The sequence below is a fragment of the Grus americana genome, chromosome 1, assembly GCF_028858705.1.
Source record: "Grus americana isolate bGruAme1 chromosome 1, bGruAme1.mat, whole genome shotgun sequence".
NCBI classification, from domain to species: domain Eukaryota; kingdom Metazoa; phylum Chordata; class Aves; order Gruiformes; family Gruidae; genus Grus; species Grus americana.
Window position 1 is genome coordinate 82,538,655 of NC_072852.1, and position 23,801 is coordinate 82,562,455.

The 23,801-nt window shown below is 44.0% G+C and overlaps 1 protein-coding gene across 1 annotated transcript; it reads right to left on the minus strand.

The window, feature by feature from the left end:
* Positions 1 to 639: 639 nt before the first annotated feature.
* Positions 640 to 22,048, minus strand: CD9 (CD9 molecule). The gene is made up of 8 exons (XM_054813430.1): positions 21,890 to 22,048; positions 9,883 to 9,985; positions 6,881 to 6,978; positions 5,601 to 5,675; positions 4,545 to 4,637; positions 3,897 to 3,986; positions 1,958 to 2,041; positions 640 to 1,261 (listed from the first exon to the last, which is right to left on the minus strand). The coding sequence occupies exons 1-8, from the start codon at positions 21,953 to 21,955 to the stop codon at positions 1,196 to 1,198; spliced, it is 675 nt and encodes a 224-aa protein (XP_054669405.1). The 5' UTR covers positions 21,956 to 22,048; the 3' UTR covers positions 640 to 1,195.
* Between the last annotated feature and the right edge of the window lie 1,753 nt (positions 22,049 to 23,801).

Here is a 23,801-nt window from a genome sequence, read left to right on the forward strand (position 1 = left end):
ACCAGAAGCTCCTAGGAACAGAGCTGAGAGACTACAGTAGGGGAACACTAGATACAGGTATAGCACATTGACTTGCTGGTAAGGATCCAAATCCATAGGCAGCCCCCATCAGAAGACATTTTAGAGAAAAATAAAGACTTAAGCCATTTAGAGTAGAAGTACAGGACAATTTGATAATTCTTCAGGCTAGGGGTTCCACACCAATCTCTGCTCCCTCCCATACTAATTTTTAAACTGAAACAGGATAGCCACAGCTCTAGCTGCTGCAAGCAGCAACTGCAGAGCTGCACAGTAACTTCTCACGCAACTTTTATTTTTTCCACTTGGAAACCCGAGATTTGGCACACATGCCATAAGCCCTTGAGATTGTACTTTGCTGGCTTTGGAGAAACAAAGCACAAAGCTAGCCACTGAGAAAAAATCCTGAGCATAAACTATGGCAATCTGCCTTGACAAGGGACCAAGGCCATGTCAGATGCCAGGGGACAGAGTTATGTCAGCAGACAGGCTGATATAAGAAAGCCCAGCTGACTCCAGGGTACAGCCCACCCTGTTTGCAACAGAGTACCACCGCCTGCATATCACCAGTGTAACAGTCATCCCTTGCTGCCCTGCATGAAGAGGACAATAAACATGTTACAGCAGTAACATTTTAGGAATATAATTAAGAACTGCTTTTGTTCACACACACCAAGGAAAGGAGGAATGATGATACCTTCCCAAACCTGTTCTGACAGTCATCTTTTCCATTCCTTCAATTCCCTTCAAATACAGCATTGACATAGAAGTTATTTCCTGCTTTATACTAAGGCCCTAGTGATTTAACACTTAACATGTTATGCAAGTTCAACTCCATGCTACGCATCAAACAGTATGATCAATGAACATAGTAAAATTTCTTCTCCCCCACAAACCTACAATACATCTTATTCTTTATTAAGTATCAAATTGTCTCCAACATAAATTACATCCAAATTACATAAGTTTCAAGAAAGTCAGATATTTTATGTACAGTATTTGTCGAGTCAGATATACCTTTATCATTTTAACCTATAACATAAAAAGCAAACCTACATCAGTACCAAATAAAGCATTAAAAAGGTAACAAATATATAACTTTTTAGAAATGCTTTCAGAACGCTAAAGTTAATGACAAAGATTTTTTTATAGTGCAGCAGTCTTGGGTTTTTAGCTCTTAGACCATTTCTCTGTTTTTGCGGATAGCACAGCAGAGAACCATACTGAATATCATGCCAAAAATCTGCAAAGAAAGCAAACACATTAGAATCAGGACCAAAGCACATTCTTCTATCAACATAGGAACAAGCATAGTTGCTGTTCCTGGCCCAGATGCCATGTTAGGAGTATCTGCAGTTTGTACACCTGCCCTCCACCCTCAAGTTTCAGTCCATTCTCACCAATCCCTTCACCCTCAATACTTCAAAAATAGATCAGCTATAAACCACTGCTGTATCTCCTAAGAAATCTTTGATCATCCCAGCATATTTGCATCCATGTCTACTTTCTTCCAGAGAAGTCAAACAAGCATGAATTTTACTAGCACTGCTATTTCAGTTCTCTAGCAGAATCTTTAATTGTTATAAAGGAAACAAAACCAAGGATCCCCGAGAGATAACTAGGATTAAGCAGCATTAACACAACCAGTACATCTTTGCCCTATATATATATATATATACACGCACACACTACCAATACAACCTTGCCACTGCTAAAACTACAAGGAGGCAGATCCTAATGCAGAGCAGCAGCAAGGAGGTCCAAGACACACCACCCTCTGCACTGCCTCGGGGCCCCGCAGCACACACCCTGATCCTGCTGGTGCCTGTCATTAGTGGAGTGGGCTTGTAGAACTGTCATGCCAGGCACTGTTCAACAGACTTCTGCCCTAAGTACCCTTTGGCCATACAGCTACCCTCTAAATCATCTGGAAACTCACCATTATTACAGCAATGCCAAGGCCAACTGCTCCAATCACATTCAGTTTCGAATTGAAGACATCATCGATGGCAGCAGGGCACGACTGAAAAGTAACAGACTCTTCATTAGTGTTTCACACATAAGAAAGGTTTGTTTCTGCTCACTTGTTTGAGCTCATTCTGCTGACTGATGCTACACCTGTGACCAAATCTGCTTGCATTAGAGATGAAGACTCATCTTTCAAAAGCTGCTTTGAACTGGCCTTTATTTTCACATCTTTAATAAGAGAGGCAGGGATGTTCCAACATAGAAGTTGGAGAAGTTTAAATCTGGTCTCAAGTATCTAAACCTCTTAACTGCACCTTGGCTACAGCACAATTCCCTTCTCAGCCACCTGCAGTTGATCAGGTAGGTCAGGACCAACAGCAGTTGTACCAGACTTGGCTTGTTATTAATGCCTGTCAGCATTTAAGCTGCTGTATTGCTCAGTCCTTCTCAAAATAGATTTGAAGCCACTCTTGGTATTTCCAATTGCTACTGTAATTTTGCAGACACCTTATGAACACATGGGAATGGCAGGATTTCTTGAGTGCATGCATACATGCTAGGCTATGTACAGATTCATAGCAGTGCCAGTTTGAAGCTCCCAGGACAATCAATTACCATTGCAACTAAAGAAAAAAATTAAGTGCAGTCCTTTCCCCAGCAAAAGCACATGGTAGCCAAGAAAAACAATGAGGAACTTTTACAGACTTATAAATCTTTAAGAGCCTGGTAGCTGGTCAAAGTCTCATCCCAACTCCTGTCCTACTTATTCCAGCAGCAGACCACAGCGAGCTACTGAAAACAACTGTAATTGTTTTTTATCCAGTCCAGAAGGAAAGATTGAATAGCAGATTAAAGGGATATACTGGCAAGAATTAATCAGTTAAATCAGAATATCAATACAGTACTACTTCTTACAGATGCACACAGATCAGCCACACCATTACAACCCTTTAATTTTGCAGTCTACTGTGGTTTTTTTCCTACGATTGGGACTAGACCATAAACATATCACAAGATTAACTCAGATAAAGCTAAAACACACTTAAAAGCAAAGAATAAAACCTGCATGCTGCCTCAGTTACTCCCATATAGCCTAACTCATAGCAGATTGTATGGACAGGACTAAAGATACAGATTGAAATGTCTCATGTGGTCAGATATTTGAAAGTACAGAGTCATCTGTAGTGAAAGGAAGAGCCCAAGAAATGCAAAAAAAAATAATTAAGTGTTTAATTGAATTCCTGCATCACAAGAATCTTGTTTTCTATGGGGAAGCCCATAAAGGCTATTGGAGCATGAAGCAAGAACACAAGACAGTTTTAACAGGAAAATGGGTAATTAAGAACTATACAAGACTCCTCTCCTATCTGTGGCACACAGGCACCTTTGCAGCAATATTTCAACAGGGAAATCTGATTCAGAGAACTGGCTTCAGTGACATGCTCACCTAAACAGGCCACAAATGCATTGCCCCCTCTCCTTTCCCTTGCTAAAGCTTCAGACCTGCTCCCACCCCCCCATGCTCTACTTCTCCCCAACCAAAAGGGGAGGCAACAGCCCCCGTTTAGCACCAGGAAGGTGCTTTGGTGGTAGGAGCAGCCAGGAGAACAGAGGTCTCCAGCTATTTTTTTTTTAGGTGAACTTTTGGCCTTACGCTGTCCATGACGCCCATGAGTTTAGCAACATGCAGCCTGCACATTTCCCTGTGCAAGTTCACATTTCCTGCTGACCCTACTTGTTCTTTCCATAGTAACAGTATGTTGATTTTCCACAACCAGACTGATCATAGAGATAGGTTGCTATGTAAGCGCAACATGGGAATTTCCCATAGACTGGAAGGGTTTATTCAGAAACTTGTTTCTCATTCTACTCATAGGGGAGAGCTTTTAGTGAATTAAGTCATGCATTACCACTGTAGAAATCGACTCAAGTATGGTCTTCTTTGGACAGGTGTCCATGAACTGCTGCTCAAGAACTCCTGTAAGACCACAGCAGTCTAGCTACAAGAGAAAACAGGAAAAGAGAACCAGGTTAAATAATCCTTATTTTTGCTCTGTATTTGGTAAAAAGGAAAAAAATAGATTACATTAGGTTTTATTACAGACTTCATACAAATTTGCTTAGAAGTTCTGCCAACGTGACTGCTATAGACCTAATTCTAAAAAGCCTTATCACATTAAAGGACAAGATTCTAAAAGAAAAAGCTAAGTCTCATTAAGCATACCCATATTAGGTTTGGTGACTTCTTGTACTGCTTACAGACATGCAGGTATGCATACTATGGTGCCACAGATCTAGAGCTTCCCAGCTTGCTTCTGAGTTTTAGGAAAACAAGAAAAAGTTCTATGTGTTTCAGAGGTTCAAAGGGACAAAAAAAAAAAAATCATACTGCATTCACTAATACTACATAAAACTATCTTCTCTGCAATTTGTTACTAATACTCCCTTGCTGTCTTCTAGTTAGAAATGTACTGGATTTGTACATGGGACTGGATGAGATTGAGAACAGCACGAACAAGCTACATTACTGTCTAGTTTAAGGATAACCATGTACTTACAGCTAACTGAAATGCTTTCAGGGTCTCTCTGGCAGGTGCTTGAGATCTCTTTCCATATGTTTCCATGTAGAAGTCCTTTAACTCTTCAATAACCTACAAGATATCAAAGAGTTGTGGTGTATTACTGTCTAACCTTAATATTAATTAAGGAAAACTCATTTCAAGAAAGACAGTCATTAAAAATTCTGCAATCTACGATACCCATCCTTTTGACATGTACAAACAGAGGGTGGACAGCGTTTCTCACCTGGAACAGGTGAGCCTAACTGGTACACTCACCTTAAAAGCCACACCTAAACAGATAAGATTTAGAGTTTCCCTTCCAAAGCTCTGATCTTCTAGGTGGAATGAGAACACCAAGTCTTTGCCCATTGGTTACGCAAAAGTATTCCCTATTCATTTCTATACCCCAGAAGTTGCTATATTCCCCTGTTGTGTAATACAGGCGGAAAAGCAACCCTGATCACCAGGCAACTTTATTTTAAAACAAGACAGAATCTGGACTGCTTGTAAGGGGACAGCCCAGATCAGTCATGTTTTAGATGGAGCAGAAACATTCAGCCTGTAGCTGACCTAGCTCCTATCTAGAAGTGGTGAAGCTTCACTGATGGCCAGTTTTGCTTCACAGCTCAGCCAGGTACTACTACATCTCTAGCATGAAGCAGCATCTTGGATTCTGGCTTTTCTGCTACAGTCTTTTTCCAAATTTTAGAGTTTTATTTCTTGTATTGTTTTGCTAGAAAGCATCTTCTTCCTCTCCCTCAAATTCCCTAGGTAATCAGGATTTGACTAGTACTGGTATAGTTGTCAGCAGACTGCTAACTTTCCATAGGCACAGTCATAGAATTGCAGAATGGTTTGGGCTGAAAGGGACCTTCAAAGCTCATGTAGTCCAACCCCCCCACCACCATAGGCAGGGACATCTTTCCCTAGATCAGGTTGCTCTAAGCCCCATCCAGCCTGACTTTGAACACTTCCAATAAGGGGGCATCCACAACTTCTCTGGGCAACCTGTTCAGCATCCCACCACACTACTAACTTTCAAGAGCAACCTACCTTTTCTTTATTTGCAAATCCCCAGATTGCAGCAGCAATTTCAAGGGCAAAAATCACAAAAAGGAAGACGAAGAACTAGAAAAGAAAGACCACAACATTAAGACCACAGCACCACAAAACAGCATCATGTATATATACTGCAAGCTTGTCCAGTCCCCAGCATTCAGCCTTGTGGGAACCATCCCTCAAACAGTTTCCAGTCGGAGGTCTGAAATGCTGGTAAGACTAAGAAAGAGGACACACTGCTCTGGGTCAGCACTTCTTCCCAGGAGCACTGGAAAGCCTGGCAGTGTTTTCCAAGCAGAAATCCTCCTTTTTGATCAGTGTTAATTAAAATCAATCATCTCTTCACTCAGACTTTGAAGTTGGCCAGGTCACTCAGACACATCACAACAGTTGACGCTAATTCTTTTCTCTGGTTTGTCACCCTTATTGCTTTAGGAATCATTACCTAATACCTAGCTTGCCATCAACTCCCAGAGAACCAATGGTCACTTTGTTGTGTATCCCATAAAATACAAACAACAGTGTCATCTCTGTTTAATTGACTACCAGGTCCAGAACATCACTAGCACTTAAAAGACACTTCAAAGAGATGTTCAGAATTACAACAAAGGTCTAGAGGCATCATTTTGCAAGAAATACACAAAATTAACTTCTGTGACACAGAAGGGGAATTGTTCTTTCACCAGCTATAGTAGTAGTGTTTTATTAACTAAGTCTTCTGGTTATTTGGATGAGTAGTTCCACAAGAGTACAGATGTGCATGAACCCAGTAAGCTCCACTTGCCCCTCCAGTCTGAAAACAATGAAGTTGCTCTCCAATAATTGGCTTGCAGAGCAGTTGTCAACTAGAGGAGCTCATCCTTTGATTACAAACAGTAGAGGCTTGTTGTTTCAAGGATCAAATACCACAGTTCTGGTCTCAAAGATTAAAGACTGCACAGCCTTCAGAGTTCAGGACAAACTGTTCAATAAACAATATTACTCTTATCAATATTTTAGTTCTGTGTTCACATGTACTCTCACCCTTGATACTTCAATGTCTGAATCTCTCACTAACTCCTGAAGCCATTCTGTATTCAAATACGAAATGGACATTTGGATTTAGGGCCAGAAATGGAAACTTATTTAACATTTTAGAATTATGTAGGTGACCATGAGTTTAAACATTGTGGAGCCAGAACAATCAGCATCTGCTGCCCTTTAACTGCACAGTAATATTTTCCTTCCTTTCTCGTCAAGCTGCTAAAAATTTAAACACTACTCTGAACACTTACCAGGCCAAGCATACATTGAGATTCCTGCAATGCACCACAGCATCCCAAGAAACCAACCAGCATCATAAGTGCACCAGCTCCAATAAGGATGTAAACCCCTAGGGAGGAGAAAAACAGACATGTATACAGGTTAGTTGAGACCTCAGCAGCAAGGCATAAAATTAGTTGCTCCAGAAATAGCATTCACAGCTTTTGCCAAGGTTTAAGTTTTACTGAGGTATTCCAACCAAAAAAATAAGGGCTGTGCTTGATTTTCAAAGCAAACATCTCAACCTGTGGGGAAATGTATTGATAAATAAAAACTTCAACTTGTAACAATCAATGCATACCATTACTGCAGTTTCACAAATTTTAGAAAATGGGCAAGATAAAGCCATTTACAACAAACTGTAAGACACATTTTAAAACTGGCTCAGAGAGAGTTATCAACTTATCTTTGGACAAAGAGTGTGTTGCAGTTAGAGACAGCTGGAACTACTGGTTTATCAACATCTGAGAATTCTTGAAGCATGCTACCTCTAGGAAAATGGGTATTAAAAGGCATCATAATAATCTCATAAGGCTTTAAATGCTTTCCTAACCTGCTTTACCATCAGGAAACACTGAATTTTTCCACCAGTCATGGTGGTACAAGTCTACGCTTCAGCTGCCTAACTTGAGATGCTTAACTACAAGAAACTCAGCATTTTCTGCTTTTGCCAAAGCAGACACTTCTTCAAACTGTATCGAGTGGCTGAGCCTGTAGACCATTCTGCCCAGAATTTAAGTAGCATGTTGGAGCACAGAGGGCAAACATTTCTGGGCTAAAAAAGACCCCATTTATGCCCAATCCTCTCCTCCTAAGCTTGGGAACTGCCAGCTTAAGCATTACAGCTGCTAGCTGGTGAGAGCAGTAAGACATAGCGAGCAAAACTCCCAAAGGATGGCAAGGAAGTATTACCGGGGTGGTGAAACATGAGAGGATCGGCACAAAGCATGTAGAATTAGTATGGCATTTCTATCAATATAGACAAAAATACAGTCTTGGCCTTCAGAGACACAAGAAACACTATTTAAAGAAAGCCATACATAAGCATTTGCAAATGATACTGTCTAGATGCAAACTGATAACATTAGCTGCCAAAATAAACATCTACTTGATTAAGCATATATAAGTGATTAAGTCTGACATTTCTTATCAACAGGAAATTCTAGCACCAATTTTTTTCACCCCAGCTTAAGTTTTTTCCATTTTGAAAAAGAGTCCATCAGAACCTCTTATTTCAGTTTATTGTTAATAATATAGAAAGCTTTTGAGGTAGCTTGCTTTGTTACTCGGTGCGAATTGACAGATTCTTTCAACTTCCTATTGAAAACTGCAGTTAGTAACTACTCCCAGAAAAATATGTTAAAACAGTAGTTCCTATTAAATTTCTTTAAGACTCAGTTTAACCTACAGAGATTTCAGGTAGGTTTGTTTCAGCCTTTTGCTGCATTCAGCCAGTAGCCTAAGTATCAAAACATAAAACTTTTATGCTTTAGGAGGTGAAAGAGTTGTTTTAGGCAACCCCAAGTAAGACTTGTTAAATATTCAGCTCAATGGCTAAGTTTAGATTTCTGTTCCCCTTCCAAGGTCTAGTTAAAAGCAGCTGGAAATCTTTGTGACAGCACCAAGAACCACCCAACTTGCTACACCACCAGCATACTAAATGGTGAAATACAAGCTCTCACATAGATAAGCCATCTCCATGCCTGTGGCCTCTTCATGGAGTCACACAAGTATTTCAATATTCTCAACTATGGTCTCTAATAAGCCTAACTCATCATTCCTAACAGTACTCCCTGTAGGCACAGGCTACCCTGCAACTGCAGTTGCACCTACCAGCACGCCTGACACAGTCTGTACGGTGACCCTTTAGACACCACTTTGGATGTTGTGACCGATCGAGTAGCTCAGCAGAAGAGCCACTTTCTTCAGCAAGAGAAAGACCAGCCTAACCACGCTGTGGATGGCTAACGAGTGATGCCATACAGGACATGGCAAGTCTAGGTGCTACAGGGATGTGAAATATGTATAGGGATTGTCCAAGTCAAAGATGACAGACACATAGGTAAGAAAGGTATATATTTGAATTAGCTTTGTTCCTAATTGTTAGAGGTCTCCAAACTCAGCTACTTGGTTTCAAAAAGGGTTTGAGCACCTACAGATGACAACCAAAGAAGTATGTGTTCCTATGCCCAAGTCTAAAAGCAACTGTAGAAATCAAAGTCTTACAGTTAGGATAAAATCTAATTCCAGTAGGAACTCCTAAGACATTATAATAGCAAGCCAAAAACATGTGTGTTTAAATCTTAATTGGTAATCAAGCTGTCCCAGGCTTTGCCTGTGGAAAGGCTAGACTAGGATCCTCTAAGACCAGAAAACATTTATGAATAATTTCCAGCCAGCCAAACTACAGCTACATTGATCTAGGTTGCCTGTAAAAGTTGCTCATGTAGACCAAGATATTTGTGCATCCTCTCCATTACCTTCAGTATAGATCAGCATACATAGGGCTGTAAGAGACAATTAGTACGTATGCTGAGAGATGAGACTACAGAGTTGTGGTTTTGGGTAACTTAAGTTTGTCACTTTGGGGGAAGACATTAGTTATTGATGTCATCTGTGACTACTCAGTTTAGAGTGAAACTTTGCTGACTCCTTGCGATAAGCATGTAGAAGAGACATCCTCCATGTCTACCAGGAGTCCCTGGGATTACAAAATGCTTACCCAACAGCACCTAAAGAGGAACTTTAGTCATTTCTTGGCTTCTTACGCAGTGTGACACTGCTGCTCTCTGCAAGAGCTCATAGCAGAGGCTGGCCCTCTGCACCAGCCAGGGGAAGCTGCTCTCTGCCTCACCAGGGCTGTTTAGGGCCGTTGTGTCTTTAGCCTTCAAGGAAGATGAAGGTTTCTAAGCAGTCAGGAAATCAGGGTGCAAAAAAAGCGTGATCTGTCACCCCAAGCCATCTCTTAACTTACCCGTGTAAAATGTCGTGTTGTTGGATTCCAGTTCAAAGATGCTTTTGGTCTGTGAATCAAACCGAAGCCATAATCCAATTGCAAGAACTGCTGTCCCTGCAAGCTGTAAGAACGAACCTTGTTAAATAATACCAATTAATACATTCACCCCTGCAATAGTAACTACATCAAAAGTAAACACAGGATACAGCTCTTATTTAAAGAGGTGGCGATACTCAAAGAACCAGCATAAAAGGATGAAGATACTAAAATAAGAACAAACTTAATTCCTGATGCAAGGCATCTCATTGACAGATGCATTTACAGATTAAACTATAACGCTGTATGAGAACAATGCCTTTCTTGTCCTTTACTGAAAATACTCGAAGTTTACCGAAGCACCAAATGTCAGTATTTCCACTGACCCTTCCACCCATTGTTTTATTCTGGGTGACATTGTATGGCTTAGTGATCTTAAATCTTCACACTGAAGGACAAGTGTATTGCAAGAAAAAGCATCTTGTAAGGCCAGCTAGAAGTTTGAGCACATTAAACAGACTGGTAAGACTTCAGTGTACCACAGTACAGAGTCTAGAAAGACTGCTCTTTCTTGCAAAACAGGATAAAACCAATCCAGTAAGTTACCACACAGGAAGAAAATACAGGCTGCTGAAAGAGCAACATCGCTGTGTGCTGATCTGGAACAGTGCAATCAAATTTTAGATAATATTTAGTTTTATTTTATTATCATCTCTGCCTGTGTGCCTCCAGGTTCCTCTTAACATTGGTGCCTGTGTTTACAGCAAGTCATTGTGCATATAAATTAGCTTCTGGATGAAACATCTGGCAGAGGCACCAGAGAAGTGTTGCAAGAAAGAGGGAATTGCACTCTGGTAAGGCAAATGCTAACATTTTGCTTTTAACAGACTGAATCCTCCCCGCTTCAAAAAAACCCCTGGGGTGGTCTTGTAGGCAAAAAAGAAGGAAACCAGGGAAAACTAGAGAGGCACACTCTCCAACTTTCAGTTCTTCCTTCTCTCCTTTGAAGGCCATTTAACTATCAAGAAAGCTCTACAAATGTGAGATGAGGACAGAAATACCACACATTGCAGCAGACATTAAAAATTTAAACTTAAGAGTGAGCAATAAGCTTAGAAGGTCTGGAGCTTTGGTGAGGCTAAGCATGCATGAAGAAAAAACAAAGCCTTATCTCTGATAAGAAGTTCCTTCCAGAAGGGAACAACATTCTTGATTCACCTCCAAGAAACCGGAAAGTGTTTACTTTAAAATGTTAATTTTCAGTAAGAATATGGAAGGCATTCCCACAGACAGCACCCGTGGGTACACTCTTTCCACACCAAGCCCAACTCTCCTGGCCTCACATCCTCCCCACGGGGAGCCCAAGAGCCCTTTCTCTGCCAGCTGGGAGTGCTTGTGCTCACTGAAGGTAGGCACAGCTTTGCTGGCCACGGCTCTTTTTGCTAACCTCCTGCACTTGCTCTTCCGAAAAAAAAAAAAGCGTTGAAGATTCACACAGGACAAAGAGGATGGAGCTAAGCAAGGGTTTAAGGGAAGGTACGTCCCTTGTAGCTTCTCAGCAGAAAGCATCTCAACTGGGATGCTCAGGTATCAGTGATGAAAAGCAAGAGGGTCAATTCCTGCAGGAAGCCAGCAGTGCCAGAAAAACCAGCATTTCTTGTATAGCAGGCACCCAACTCCCAAGCCTGCCTCAAAAAGGAGCTGCAGGGTTTTAGGTGGGAAAAAGATGAAGTGATACACAACGCATAAAGAGCCAAACCCATACGGAGGTTTCCAGACCTATGCAAAAGGCACTCTGTTGTTGCGTAGGCACAGCCTTACTCACAAAGCGCGCAGCAGGAACAAAGCCTGCCCATACCTACCACTTTCCTTGTTAAGGCTACACTGACAAAATAATGTTAAGTTATGCCGAAGAACCTTGGTAGTACACAGTATGTTGCAACAGCATTATTATTTCAATTGACTGTGCTGCAGCAGTGCCCCGGGGGAAGGGAGAGGTGCAACAGGGGGACTGGCAGAGAGAAGGGTTGCTGCTCTACCCATGCTCACTGCTGCAGCATCACTTAAAGCCTTCGCAACCTCATCTTGCTTCAGTGCCTCAGTTCAAAAACCAGAAGGACTTAGTGATGGAAAAAAACTCATGCACTGCTTCCAGCCTACAGTCAGGTCACCTGGTATTTAACAATACTCTGTTTGAGACTCACTTTCCTGGGTCAAACAGTCCTCAGCTTTTATAGACATCCCAATCTGGAACATTAGGAAAAGAAAGCTACAGCCTCTTGTTGTTTTGCTAGGAACTCGTGGATTACAAAGCCACAAGGCAAAGGACACCCAGCTGTCTGCACCTACCTACGTTTGCGGTTCGACAAGCCTCAGTGTTGGCGTGGAGAGCTCAGGGCAGTGCTGCAAACAGAGCAGGGCACAGCAAAGGACTGTAAAACTAAAACCCAGAGCTGATCCCCCAGCAGACCTTTAAGGCCAGACTACTCAAATTGTGAAGTAACTCTAAGCCATACTAGAGCTGCATAAGATAATCTTACAAGTTCAAGCAAAGCAGAAGGCTCAGTTAATGATCTCTGAGAAAAACAGGTTAGTTAACATTAGGGAGAGCTGACAATATGGCTCCTTTTAAAAAAAACAGACAACTCTGGGTGGGGAGAGGGGAGGGTTAAGTGTCATGTTTTCTCCTTGGAAAAGCAGTCATCCTGTGAGAAAAGTTATTATCACAGGGAGGCGAGAGACTTATTTTGGGATCACAGAATAACGATAATACTTGATGTCAGTGAACTGCACCTTATCACTAAAAAAATTGCAGTATTAAATAAAGTGGTAATTCTCTCCATGGTGAACTAGGAAAAAAAAAAGCAGCTCCTTCTTGCAAGAAAAAGTGACTTTTTGGTCTTGGTTTCTTAAGGAACTTGTGTTCTCAGTTTGTGCTCTTCCTACCCACAATGACCACCGAACTAAAAAAAAAGAAGGCAGTTTTAAAGCAGAAGGCAAGAGAGTCATCTGAAACTTCAAGGTTTTGTGAAAACAACAAGAGACCAGGGCACCAGTGCCCACATGGGAGGAAGAGCGCAGCCCCACAGGCACCCGCTGCGCTTGGCAGCATCTCAGACCAGTCTGGCACACAGGAGGCCGGCACACAGCCGCCTCTCCGCTCACCGGTGCTGTGCCAGCAGGTTTTGGCAGCTGCATTGGGGTAGTTTTGCGTAGATGTTGTTTTTCCTCCCTGGGAAAGGGTGCAAGCCCCACCCAGGCTGTGTGGAAGTGGATCCCCTGAAGAGCTGGTTGTTGGGTTTTTAATCCAAGTGTTTTCCCAATCTAACAGACCTGTTTTGTCACAGGGGTTGAGTAATACAGGATATTTTTAAGTAGATCTATCCTGTGCTGAAAGAGGTTTAACAGAAAAAGAATAAGGCTGTCTCTTTTCCTAAAGATAGTTACTTTGCGCAAAAACGTACAAAACTAAGAACACAACAGGTTTGTGTGCTTACAAAACATGTAAGAAGTATGTTTCTGTAGTAACAAATACAGGAAAGTGAACTCAGAAGACTGGTTTTTTTTTTTACCATCTGACCAAAATGTGAAGTTAAAGGGTACTATTCACTCACTGTATTGGAAAAGTTTGTGGCAGTGATTCTCCAGTAACAGCATGTCCTGGCACAAGTATGCTACTGACATCCCTAGCATCCTTGTGTTGTCCCTAACCACCACTAGGAATCTTACAGCTCCCAGCTCACTTCTGCTTGACTTACCTCTGTCCTACGGCTGCAGTGGACGTACACTAAGCAAGGCTAAAAGTCTCTAGTCATTCCTCCTCTAATCATATGGAGGCCTCTTGTCACTTTTTTGTATGGCATGCAAACACACCCCTATTACCCTCAAAGGCTCTACCCCTGCAAGCACCTTTCTGCCTGTTGCAACAGGATAACACAGCCTTTTTGGTCTGCTTGCCTTCTGCAGCCCTGCACCTTCTCCAATGAGCCTCCTGTGCAGGACTTCCCTCCTCCACCCATCCAGCCCCACACTGATAAGCACCTTCTCCAAAGTCAGCCCTTTCCATTGCTCCCGTCTTCCCCTCGCAAGCTACGTGGGTTGGCCTTGGAGCATATCTAAGGGTGTGTCACAGTGTTTGTCTTTGACACCCTGCTTTCTTTCATCTCACCACATGGAAGCCTAACTGACAACGGATCTGTACCACTGCAGAAGGCAGTCGCTCTATACTTGAGACGAGAAACCACCCATCCATCCTGGGGGCAGAAGTCATACAGAACACTCTGCCTTCCTCCCCACACCATGCTTGGCTAAGTTCAGCATGAATTTTGAGCATTCAGTGCTGGGGCATGCTATCAAGCAATTTGCCCTTTCTTTCTTCCTTTAACACCTGAGGGTTTTGCAGATATGGCCTCCTAGCAGAGGGAATTGTTAAGACTTAATGACACTGGTGTAAACACATTAAGAGCTTGAGCTTTTCAAACTAAAAATTCCAATTTTTGTTAACGTATCCCATGATACAGCAGCATATGACACTACTCTGGGAAGCTGGAAAGTTTATTTTAGGTTTAACCACTATTTTGCAAAGACCACTTTGTTGAGTGCCTTCTGACCTTGTCACCTTGATCTATCTTGAGAAACCACCAGCACCCAACTTGCTGCAGACACCTCAGAGCATCTTACCTTCCCACAGACAGGACCGCCTCTCAAGGGGCTCAAGATCCAAGCAGTTATCAAGTCCTCAGAGCTGGCAGATAAAGCTTTGGGAGGGATAGCTCCTGCACCCCCCAGCATCCACCAGGTTACTACCAGCTACTCCTCTACTTCCACAGCACGGAGGCAGGGACAGAGAAGAAATAACACACTGCAAGAACTCCTGATATACCAATCAAAGCCTGTAAAAAAGCCTTTGTACAGGAAACTATGGGTTCTGCTGTTTTAACAGATCAGGCCAAGCTTACATGCAACTTCTATCAAGTTTATGACATTACCTCTATCAGAAGGTAAGTCAGTATGTGAAGATATAGTAAAATCAGTCAAAAATAAAGACTACTTTCAGTGTTGTCAGCTCAGCATTACATCTAACAAGTTACTGTTACGATTCTTTTTTTCTTGCAGTAAAAAGGCATGCCAGGCTCTACCTGATTGTTCCTTATGTATGTTTTACCCAGGGTGTGCCAGAAGTACACTGAAAAAGCCACTATCTTCTCTTCACCTCGAACAGGTAAAAACTTTAGCTAAAAATCTGACTTGGATCTTCCTCTGCATAAGACAGACAGCTAACTTTTCCTCACTGTGCAAGACAGTGGATGAATGAAACCAGGACCAGATATAACATTGCAAAGCACACAGGCAAAGAAATTGAGAACATTATGAGTAGTAATGAACCGTCTGTTTCTGTCCTGTTACCTGTTGGTACTCTATAAATAAAAATCCATAAACAGTAAGTACAGATGAGACTAAACATCACTCTAAACCCTTAATTACAGCATTAGTGCTATCCACAGCAGCACAGGTTTTCAAACTTCTGAAAAAAGCTTTCTTAACAAATGCACAGTGAGTGCTAGCAGTTATTAAGAAACTGGAGCTATTTCCAAACTCCTTTAAAAAAAAAAGTAGATTGGAAAGGAAGTATTTTCTTTCTGCTTAAGCTAGTTTCAAGAATGTTGTGGGCTAAGTTAATGTCACAGCATTTATTGCAATAAAATGGTGCTCCAGTACAGTAGCATTACAGAATTCCTGAACCACCACCAAGACTAGTGCCCATTTCATACAAGTTCCTATTCAGAAGCCAGTCTACTATATTTGCAATTTAAATTGCAATTTAAATTGCAAATAGTAGGTAGGATTGCTAGAACTCTTACATACAAGTAGCTTTGCATCAGGTTTCTCAAGGCAACACCCTCCAACTCCATTCCTGACTTCACAGCACTTACAGAGTTAAGTACATCAAGATGAGCTTAAGCAGCATTTTGATTCACGTGCTGCAGTCAGCAACTAAATCAGTCAATTACAAAAAGCAACTAACTTGTGTTCCTTCTGTATGCCTATACAAACACACACATGCATATTTCCCTGCCTGTCCAGCAAGTCCTCTTCCCCACTTGAGCAGGGAAGACCCTCTGCAGAAACCTGAGCACCAAATTGCTACCGGCTGTTCCTGGTGCAGCATGAGTAGAGGAGATTATGGCTCAAGCTAAGTCCCAGATATCTTCAAGTTACAGAAGGAAAATGAGTCCCCCAGGCCTAGTCTTGCTAATCTTACTTTAGCAGGCACTCCCATAAACAAATGCATTTGTTTATTTAACACAAAACACACTGAAGAGTGAAGAGCCTGGACAAGATGGTTGCCTTATAGCGTAAAGGAGCAAGAAAATAATTGCTCCAAGACTAAACACATGAACTCTGACTCTATGCCACAGCACCTCTTTGCCTGTGATACATTAAATTATAAATATTAGCAGCAGATGTCCATTTTCCACAAAATTCACAAGGGAAAACCCCAGCTTTTAGGTTTAATGATGCAAACCCTTGCTTTTGTTCAGCAGCAGAAAGCCAGTGGGAGAACACACAGGCACAGGCTCCGCATGCATGGCTATGCCAGGCGCTTGTCCAAGCTGATCAGAGCAGCCGACAGTTTTATAGGAAAAGACTTTGTCACCAGGGCCAACAAGCCTGAGTAAACCCTGCAAATTATGGGAGCTCAGCTATAGCTAGTCACTCATTACACAACTCAAGGTAACTGAGCATGTGCTCACACCAACATTGTTCAAAACCAGCTTTGGTAAGACCACTTAGGTGTAAGGCACATAATGCCATGTTTCCATTGACCTCATGCCAAGCTCCAGTTGGCTTGGTAGAAAAACCTTTTTATTACTTCTGTATCAGCCTCCACACCTCCCTCACCCACCCCAAATCAATCCCCAAACTTGCAAAGACCTAAACTGGTACAGCTTTCATTACAGACCACACCAAAGATGCCACGGCCAGTAACATTGAGACAGAGGAGCTGTAGGCAAACCAAGGTGGGAGTACACCAGCCCTACAGCAGTGAGGAACCTGGCGTTTGCGGTGATCCTTGAAGGCAAGATGCAGCCACCCCTATGGGGGGGGTGGGGGGGAACCATATCACCTAACTTACTCATCTACTTAAGCCCAACAGTAAAAACCATTCCCTCAAGTTAGACAGATGCACGCCTTGCTTAAACCATACTTCAGAGGCACAACAAGCATTTCTAGCAGCCATCCACAAGTCCCCATACCTGCCATTCAGGCTGCAAGCATGTTTTAACTCTGGAGTCCCAGAAGTTTTGGAGGACATCATGCTAGTGAACTATATGCCTGGTCTGGCCTTACCAACTGGAGAAAAGCGAACAGACCAGTTACCCTCATAATCTAGCACAGCATCCTATAAGGAGGCTCCTCAGGAAGGGTCACAGAACAGGGCAGACAGTAGCATTTCACAGGACTAAGCTCCCACTTTACACGTTGAGCACTTACGGGTTGTGCAAAGACACAAACAGTACCTTTGGAGAAAAGTAAACTGAGGGCTGCCAAACACTGCATTCATTAGGTCCCCTTGAACTGCATACCTCCTGGGGAGAAAGCACCACCCTGTGCACAGCCACAACCCTTTCCAAAACTTCCTCTTCTCAGACTTAATACCCCTCAGTTCTTGCTCACTGACTCTCTCAATACAGTCAAGCCCTACCTACTTCCTGACCAACTGTGATCCTATAGACCTCTAGCACGTTTCCCCCATCTGTTTCCAGTGAATCCAAATTCACTCATCAGTCCCTGATGGCAAAACCCCTTGTCTTCCTTTCCCAAACATTACCAAGCTCCACTATATTCCTCTGAAGGTAGGCAGGAGAGGAGAGCAGCCACAGCATTGCAAGACACCAGCACACCATGGCTTTATGCAATGACACCATCTTTCCGCTTCTCTAGGTCCTTCACTTCTGAAGCTGGTTTTCATCTGCTGCTGAGCATGCACCTGATGCTTTCATGAAACTACCATAGACACTTTTCTCCCAAGCTTTCATCCTTCTGGCAGCAGATACCCCCAAGCCAACCAGTTCATAACTCCAGGCTGCTTCCTGCTCCCAACTCCCACACCTTACTCAATACCTACCTTTGGCAAGCATCACGCTCTGCTTTGTCACGTAGCCTGCTATGTCAGCATGCACCCATCTTTATCAACCTGAATAGTGGCTGCTACTCAAGCACCAAAGCGTTTCCTCACATGTGTTTCCAGATTAGGTGGGACTGTATTGACCACCACACAGTTTGCCCCTGCATGCCAGCTCTGCTGGTTCTCTCCACCACAACAGAGGTCCACCTCATCTCAGCCCTGCCTCCACTCGGTCACTGATTTCATCCCTGACAGGACCTTATTCCAGGACTGCTTGTTTTCACTAAGAGCCTTGAGATTTCCAGGAGACATTGAACAAGTGAACGAACACTAACCAGCACTGACTCCCTCTTCAAGATTTAGGCTTCCGAAGGCTTCAAAGTTAACAGCTTCACGAGAAGTCTGACTTCCCTTTACAGTAGCTATTCTCTCTTCCCCCATGTCAAGTCTCCACATGTAGATCAACTTACTTTTAAAGAATCTTTTCCTCTGCCTATTCCAGAGGCACCAGTGTGCCACACTCTACGTAACCTAAAATAACATAAAACAAGAGCCCAGCCTCAAATTCGCTGCATTCCAGCCCTCTGGCACAAAGGTAGGTGGTAAGCACGAGTTTATACCTAATCACAATGCATTTGTAGTTCTGAAGTAACTGTTGTGTGACCCTGGCAAGTTAAGCAGCATTTCCTGTAGTTGTTGTTTCACCACCTTTTCACCGTAAGTTAATTCAAGCCTGTTAGGGATTCAGACTCAAGGACAGGTTACTGGGTGTGCTTGGGGAAGTTCTCTGCTGTAAGAGCAAGTCCCACAGAACATCACTCCTAACACACTTCACCTGGATGGATTACTGCTATAAGGTCCCTGGTCCTAATGTGTCTGAAGAGGGATATGTTAGGTGGGTTGGCTTTTGCAAGTTATACCTAAAGTTTTCTTATTGCTAGCCTTATTATATTTTTGTATTTGACCCGCCAGCATTTATGAACTTTTATTTCCTTCCCTTGGACACAGTTTCAACTTTTTGAGAGTTTCTCAATTTTTGTTTTAATAGCCTCCTATACCCAGCTGTTTCACTCTTTCTGCTTCCACTTGCCCTCACTCAAGTCTCTGATGGAGGCAAATACATGCCACCTAATCTGCAGATATTTGTAGATTGCATATTTGCTGCAGACCATTTAAATTTCTCACCTGTCTTTCTGAGGCAACTTATTTAAAAAAAAAAAGGGGGTACTGCATAAACTTGATCACAGCTTCACAGGAACTTTTAGCTTCTCTGGCTCCAGGAGGTACACTACATCTAACTGCATCATCACCATTCCTGAGTAGCACTTGGGCAATAGGGACCCCACACCCATGGACTACTCAGAAGCAAGAAAAGGCTTGTTATTCTTCTTGGGGGTGTGTATGCGCACACATCTGTCCCCCAAGGTCAAGAGCCAGTCACTGATGGTACCTTCAAGTTTAGGAATGGAATTGCACTCAGGCACAACATTTTTTCCTCAATTTACTCCCATTACTTAAAGGACTTTTCACATTTCTGATGTCATAAGAAACATTAAACCCTTTTTCTTATTCAGGTTGTTCCTGTCCTCTAGTGCTGCCTGCCCCAAGACACTGTCTCTTTACACTGTTCATTGAAGCCTAACCTAAAATAGGTCAAGAGATTGCTACTTTATTCCTCCGCAGAGAACATGAGGTTCACTAACACCATACTTTGCACTCCCCTTTAACCATTTTGGTAGGACATGGATACATGCAGTGAGCCCTGAGAGTCAAGGACTACTCCAGCTGGTCTACACACACACTTATCCCTGGCAAACTCCAGCTGCTTGCACTGCCTGCCTCTTGGTGCTTCCAGCCGCTTGTCAGGACACCCCAAAAGGAAGAAGAATTCATGATCCTTTAACCCTTCTTTCTTTCTCTTCTTTTCCCCACACCCTAGCTGGGTGACAAGCACAGCCATCCTCTGGGAAGGTTGCTCCAAGAGCCACATCCTCATAGCTCCTCTGGGCAGCAGCACCAGCCTACACATGGTACAGCCACCTTCCCGCCCATCACTCCTCCCCCTGTTACCAGGTCAAACCTGCATCCATGCTTACTGGGCACCGGAAGGTGCATGTAAAGTTTCTCAGCCTTATTACCATGAAACCGCCAAGCAACAGACGCTTACTGAGCTAATGGAAAAGACATTCTGTGGTCTCAGCCCTGGGCCCTAGAGAGCAAAACGGCAACGCTCGTGTTAAAAGCATCTTTGAGGCAGTGTCTTTGCCACAACAAGTGCTCTTGCACCACAAAATAGTTTCTAGAAAGTCTGTAGATTAAAAAAAAATAAAGTAAACCGTGAATATTTTCTCTGGTTTCAACAACAGGTTTAGCACCTCACTGACCCAGAGATCTCAGTTAGTGTGTTGTTAGGTTTTTTTTCTTCTTACCAGCTGCAACACTCCAAATACAACCCCTCTCTTTTCACCCTTCTGGCAAGTCTCAGGTCACAGTATGTACTTCCCTGTGCCCTCATAAAGTTCCTCTGCACAGCTTCCCTCAGTTGCAGCCCAGTTCCATCTTCTTACTTTGCTGAAACCCATTTTTAAGTTGGGAGATCACAAGTATTTTATCCATTAGCACTGCATCTTCCGGTCACCGCATACACAATACTGTAACTGAACTGCAGAAGCAGTTTCTTTCCATAGCTCCAACTTAATTTCTCTACATCAGAGGGTGAAAAGGAGTCACACACACACACACTTCTCCACTGTAGCAGATAGCCAAGAGAAAATTCATTTTTTGAACCTCACGCTTCACACCTTTACATTAGTCACACAGGCAGTTGCACTGCATTCGCTGTGTACTTTTCCGTAAGGCAGACAGCGCTAAATTCAGATGTCCACGCCCTGAGTGCTTGAGAAGCAGCCATAAACCTCTCAGTTAAGCCATGCTTTCTGGCACTGCCTGGCAAACAAGAGATAGTCGTGCCAGAAACTGCACCGGGGATATAATTCACACTCGTGGTGCTCCTACAGACAAAACTATTTTAGAACTTTTTTTTTTTACAAGACACTACCCAGAAGATCTGTGGCAGAAGCCACACCTTCAGCAGAGGCTCCCACCAAAATGAGTTCACATACACGATGAACAAGCCTGAAGTTGCAAGGAATCGGCTAACCATACCCTTTTACAGCTTTCGCACCGAAGAGGTACAACCCGCAAAGAGAGTTTCTAGACGCGCATTGTACGTCCGGGAAAGGGGGGTCGGTGTGTGTGAGGGGGGGTAGCTACCTTCACACCTAGCATCCCCCACACACGTTAACAGGCAGGACACGCATTCTGCCTTACGCTAACCACGGTCCTACAAAAAATTAAAGAGACGTGTATGTATCCTACTCAGCCATACCCACCGCGGCGAGGCGGCTCCGGGCCCCGCGGGGGAAGAGGGGCCCGCCTGGGGCCGCCCCACCTGGCCGCGGGGAGAGCGGAGCGGTGCGCAGATGCCGCCGCCGCCTCCCCGCCCGGCCGCGGGTACCGCCGTCACCCGGGGAGAGACGGGGGAAGCCCCCGCGGCGTTAGAGAGGGTGGGGGAGCAGGGCCGGGCACCCACCTCTCTCCTCCCGGGCAGCGTAGGGGTGGAAAAGAGTAAGGGGAAAAAAAAGGCAAACCCAAAAATACACAGCAACAAAGAATAAGCCCGCAAACAAAAACACCGCTCTCGGCACTGTGCCTCCCCCCCCACTCCACCCCACGCCACGGGCTCCCTCCCAGGCAGCCCCGTCGGGGAGCGCCGGGCAGGGAGCGAGCGGACACAGCCCCGCCGCACCCCCGGCTCGGCAGCGGGGAACTCCTCGGGTCCGGACGCGGGTCCCTCACCCAGAAAATGAAGTTGAAGCCAAAGAGCAGGTACTTGATGCACTTGGTGCCTCCTTTGACGGGCATGGTGACGGTGACAGGGACCTTCGCACAAGAACACCTCCGGACCGGGGCCACTCCTTAAATCCGGCTCTCCCCGGGGTCTCTCCCGGGCTCCCCCCTCCCCGCGGCTGCCCGCCCCACTCCCCGCCCCCGGGCCTCCCCGCCCAATGACCTGCGCCGCCGGCGCCCCGCACCTGCCGCCGCCCCGCCCCGCCCCGGGACCGGCCTCCCCCGTCCCCCGTCCCGTCCCACCCCCGGCCGCGGCCTGCGCGGGGGGGGGGCCAGAGGGGCCTGCGGGAACCCGGAGCGATTTTCCACCCGAGGCCCCGCGCGTCCCGGGCACGGACCCTGCTCTCAGTGCGGGGATGCTGCCGTTATCCTGGGGAAATAATTCAATGATAAAACAGTATAGTGTGCAATAAAAAAAAAAAAAAGGGATAGATCGCAGCTGTGTGCGGGCCAATGCTTTGCCTGCACTTGCATAGACTTAGTTTAAATGCATCAGTCTAGCTTAAATGGGTGTTTTCCCGTACGAGAGAAACTGACGGCAAAGTTTAACTGCTTTAGTCTTTCAAATATGTCTGCGCAAAGTTACAAGCACGCAATTTAGAAAAATCAGGTGGGAGAAGTTTCAGCCTGCCAACTGATCCATGGTAACTGGTTGCACGCATGCCTTTAGGTCACCCAGCTGTGACACGAAACGTTCGATTTCAGTGAAGCATTTCCCTTTGATTTTAATGGGAAGTTCAGCACTCAACTTCTGAGTCTGTTAGCTTGGGAATGAAAACCAAGGGTTTGTACCTTAATTTATCTTTAATACAATGTGAATAGAAATTGAGCAGTTAATTGAGAGTCAAAACCAGAAAAGACTTACTGAAATGCAAATAAAAACATGTTGGAGTTATTGTTGCCAAAATAAATGATAAGATAGAGCACATTCCAGAGCTAATACAGTGGAGGAGACACTGAATTGGGCAGCTGTTTCCCAGAGCAGGTTGCAAAGCATTAATTCATTTCCATTAGAAAGCAAGGCAGAAAAATAGAGAGACAGGAAAAATTCAGATGGGTTTGATTGCTCAAGCATAGCCAAACCGAGAAGCCTCTGCTGCTGCTGCACCACAGGTAGAAATGCAAAAGGAGAGTTTGGGAAGGGTGGCGTTGCTTTTTGTGAATCGCGCCTGGCTGTGGCCAAGCCCTGAAGCGGCCAGGTGGTCTGAGCGTCCAAAAGCAGAAGAGCGGCGTGTTAGATGGTGCCATGGGAAGTTTTCTGCTGGTCTTGGTTTGGGGTCTAAATGGGCTGGTAGTAGATGAGCTTGACTCCCCAAAGAAGGGTGAACACGCTTAACACAGCAAACTCTGCCTGAACCATTCTGGTTTATTATGTAAGTCAGTAAAGGGATGGGAGGCTGGCCCAAACACTATAGATCCAGCAAGGCTGAAATAACAAAACGCATGTAACTAAAACTTCTTGTGGTAACTGTAAACTGAGCAAGTCAAAGTCCTGTGCCTCACTCTTGAGCTGGGACTGATTTTTTGTGTGGCTTTTGGGGTTTTTTGTAACTTTGCCATTAAGAATTTATGCCTGTTAGTTAATATCAGTAATACGGCTTTCCCTAACTTTCTGAAGTTCAGGATAAAAGAAAAACTTTGGATACCCCCACCCATCCCATCATGATATTATTACGCTTTTCATGCTTATATTGTGTTAAATAACGCAAGAAATGGACCTTTTGGATCAAAACCTCCTGTGAGTTTGTACGTACTTTAAACTCTTCGCATTCATCTGGCGAATTAATTTATGAAGTGAAACTGGTTTGTGCATTTTTAGTATTCTCAAGAATATGGAATGAAAATAGCTAGAATTTGTGCC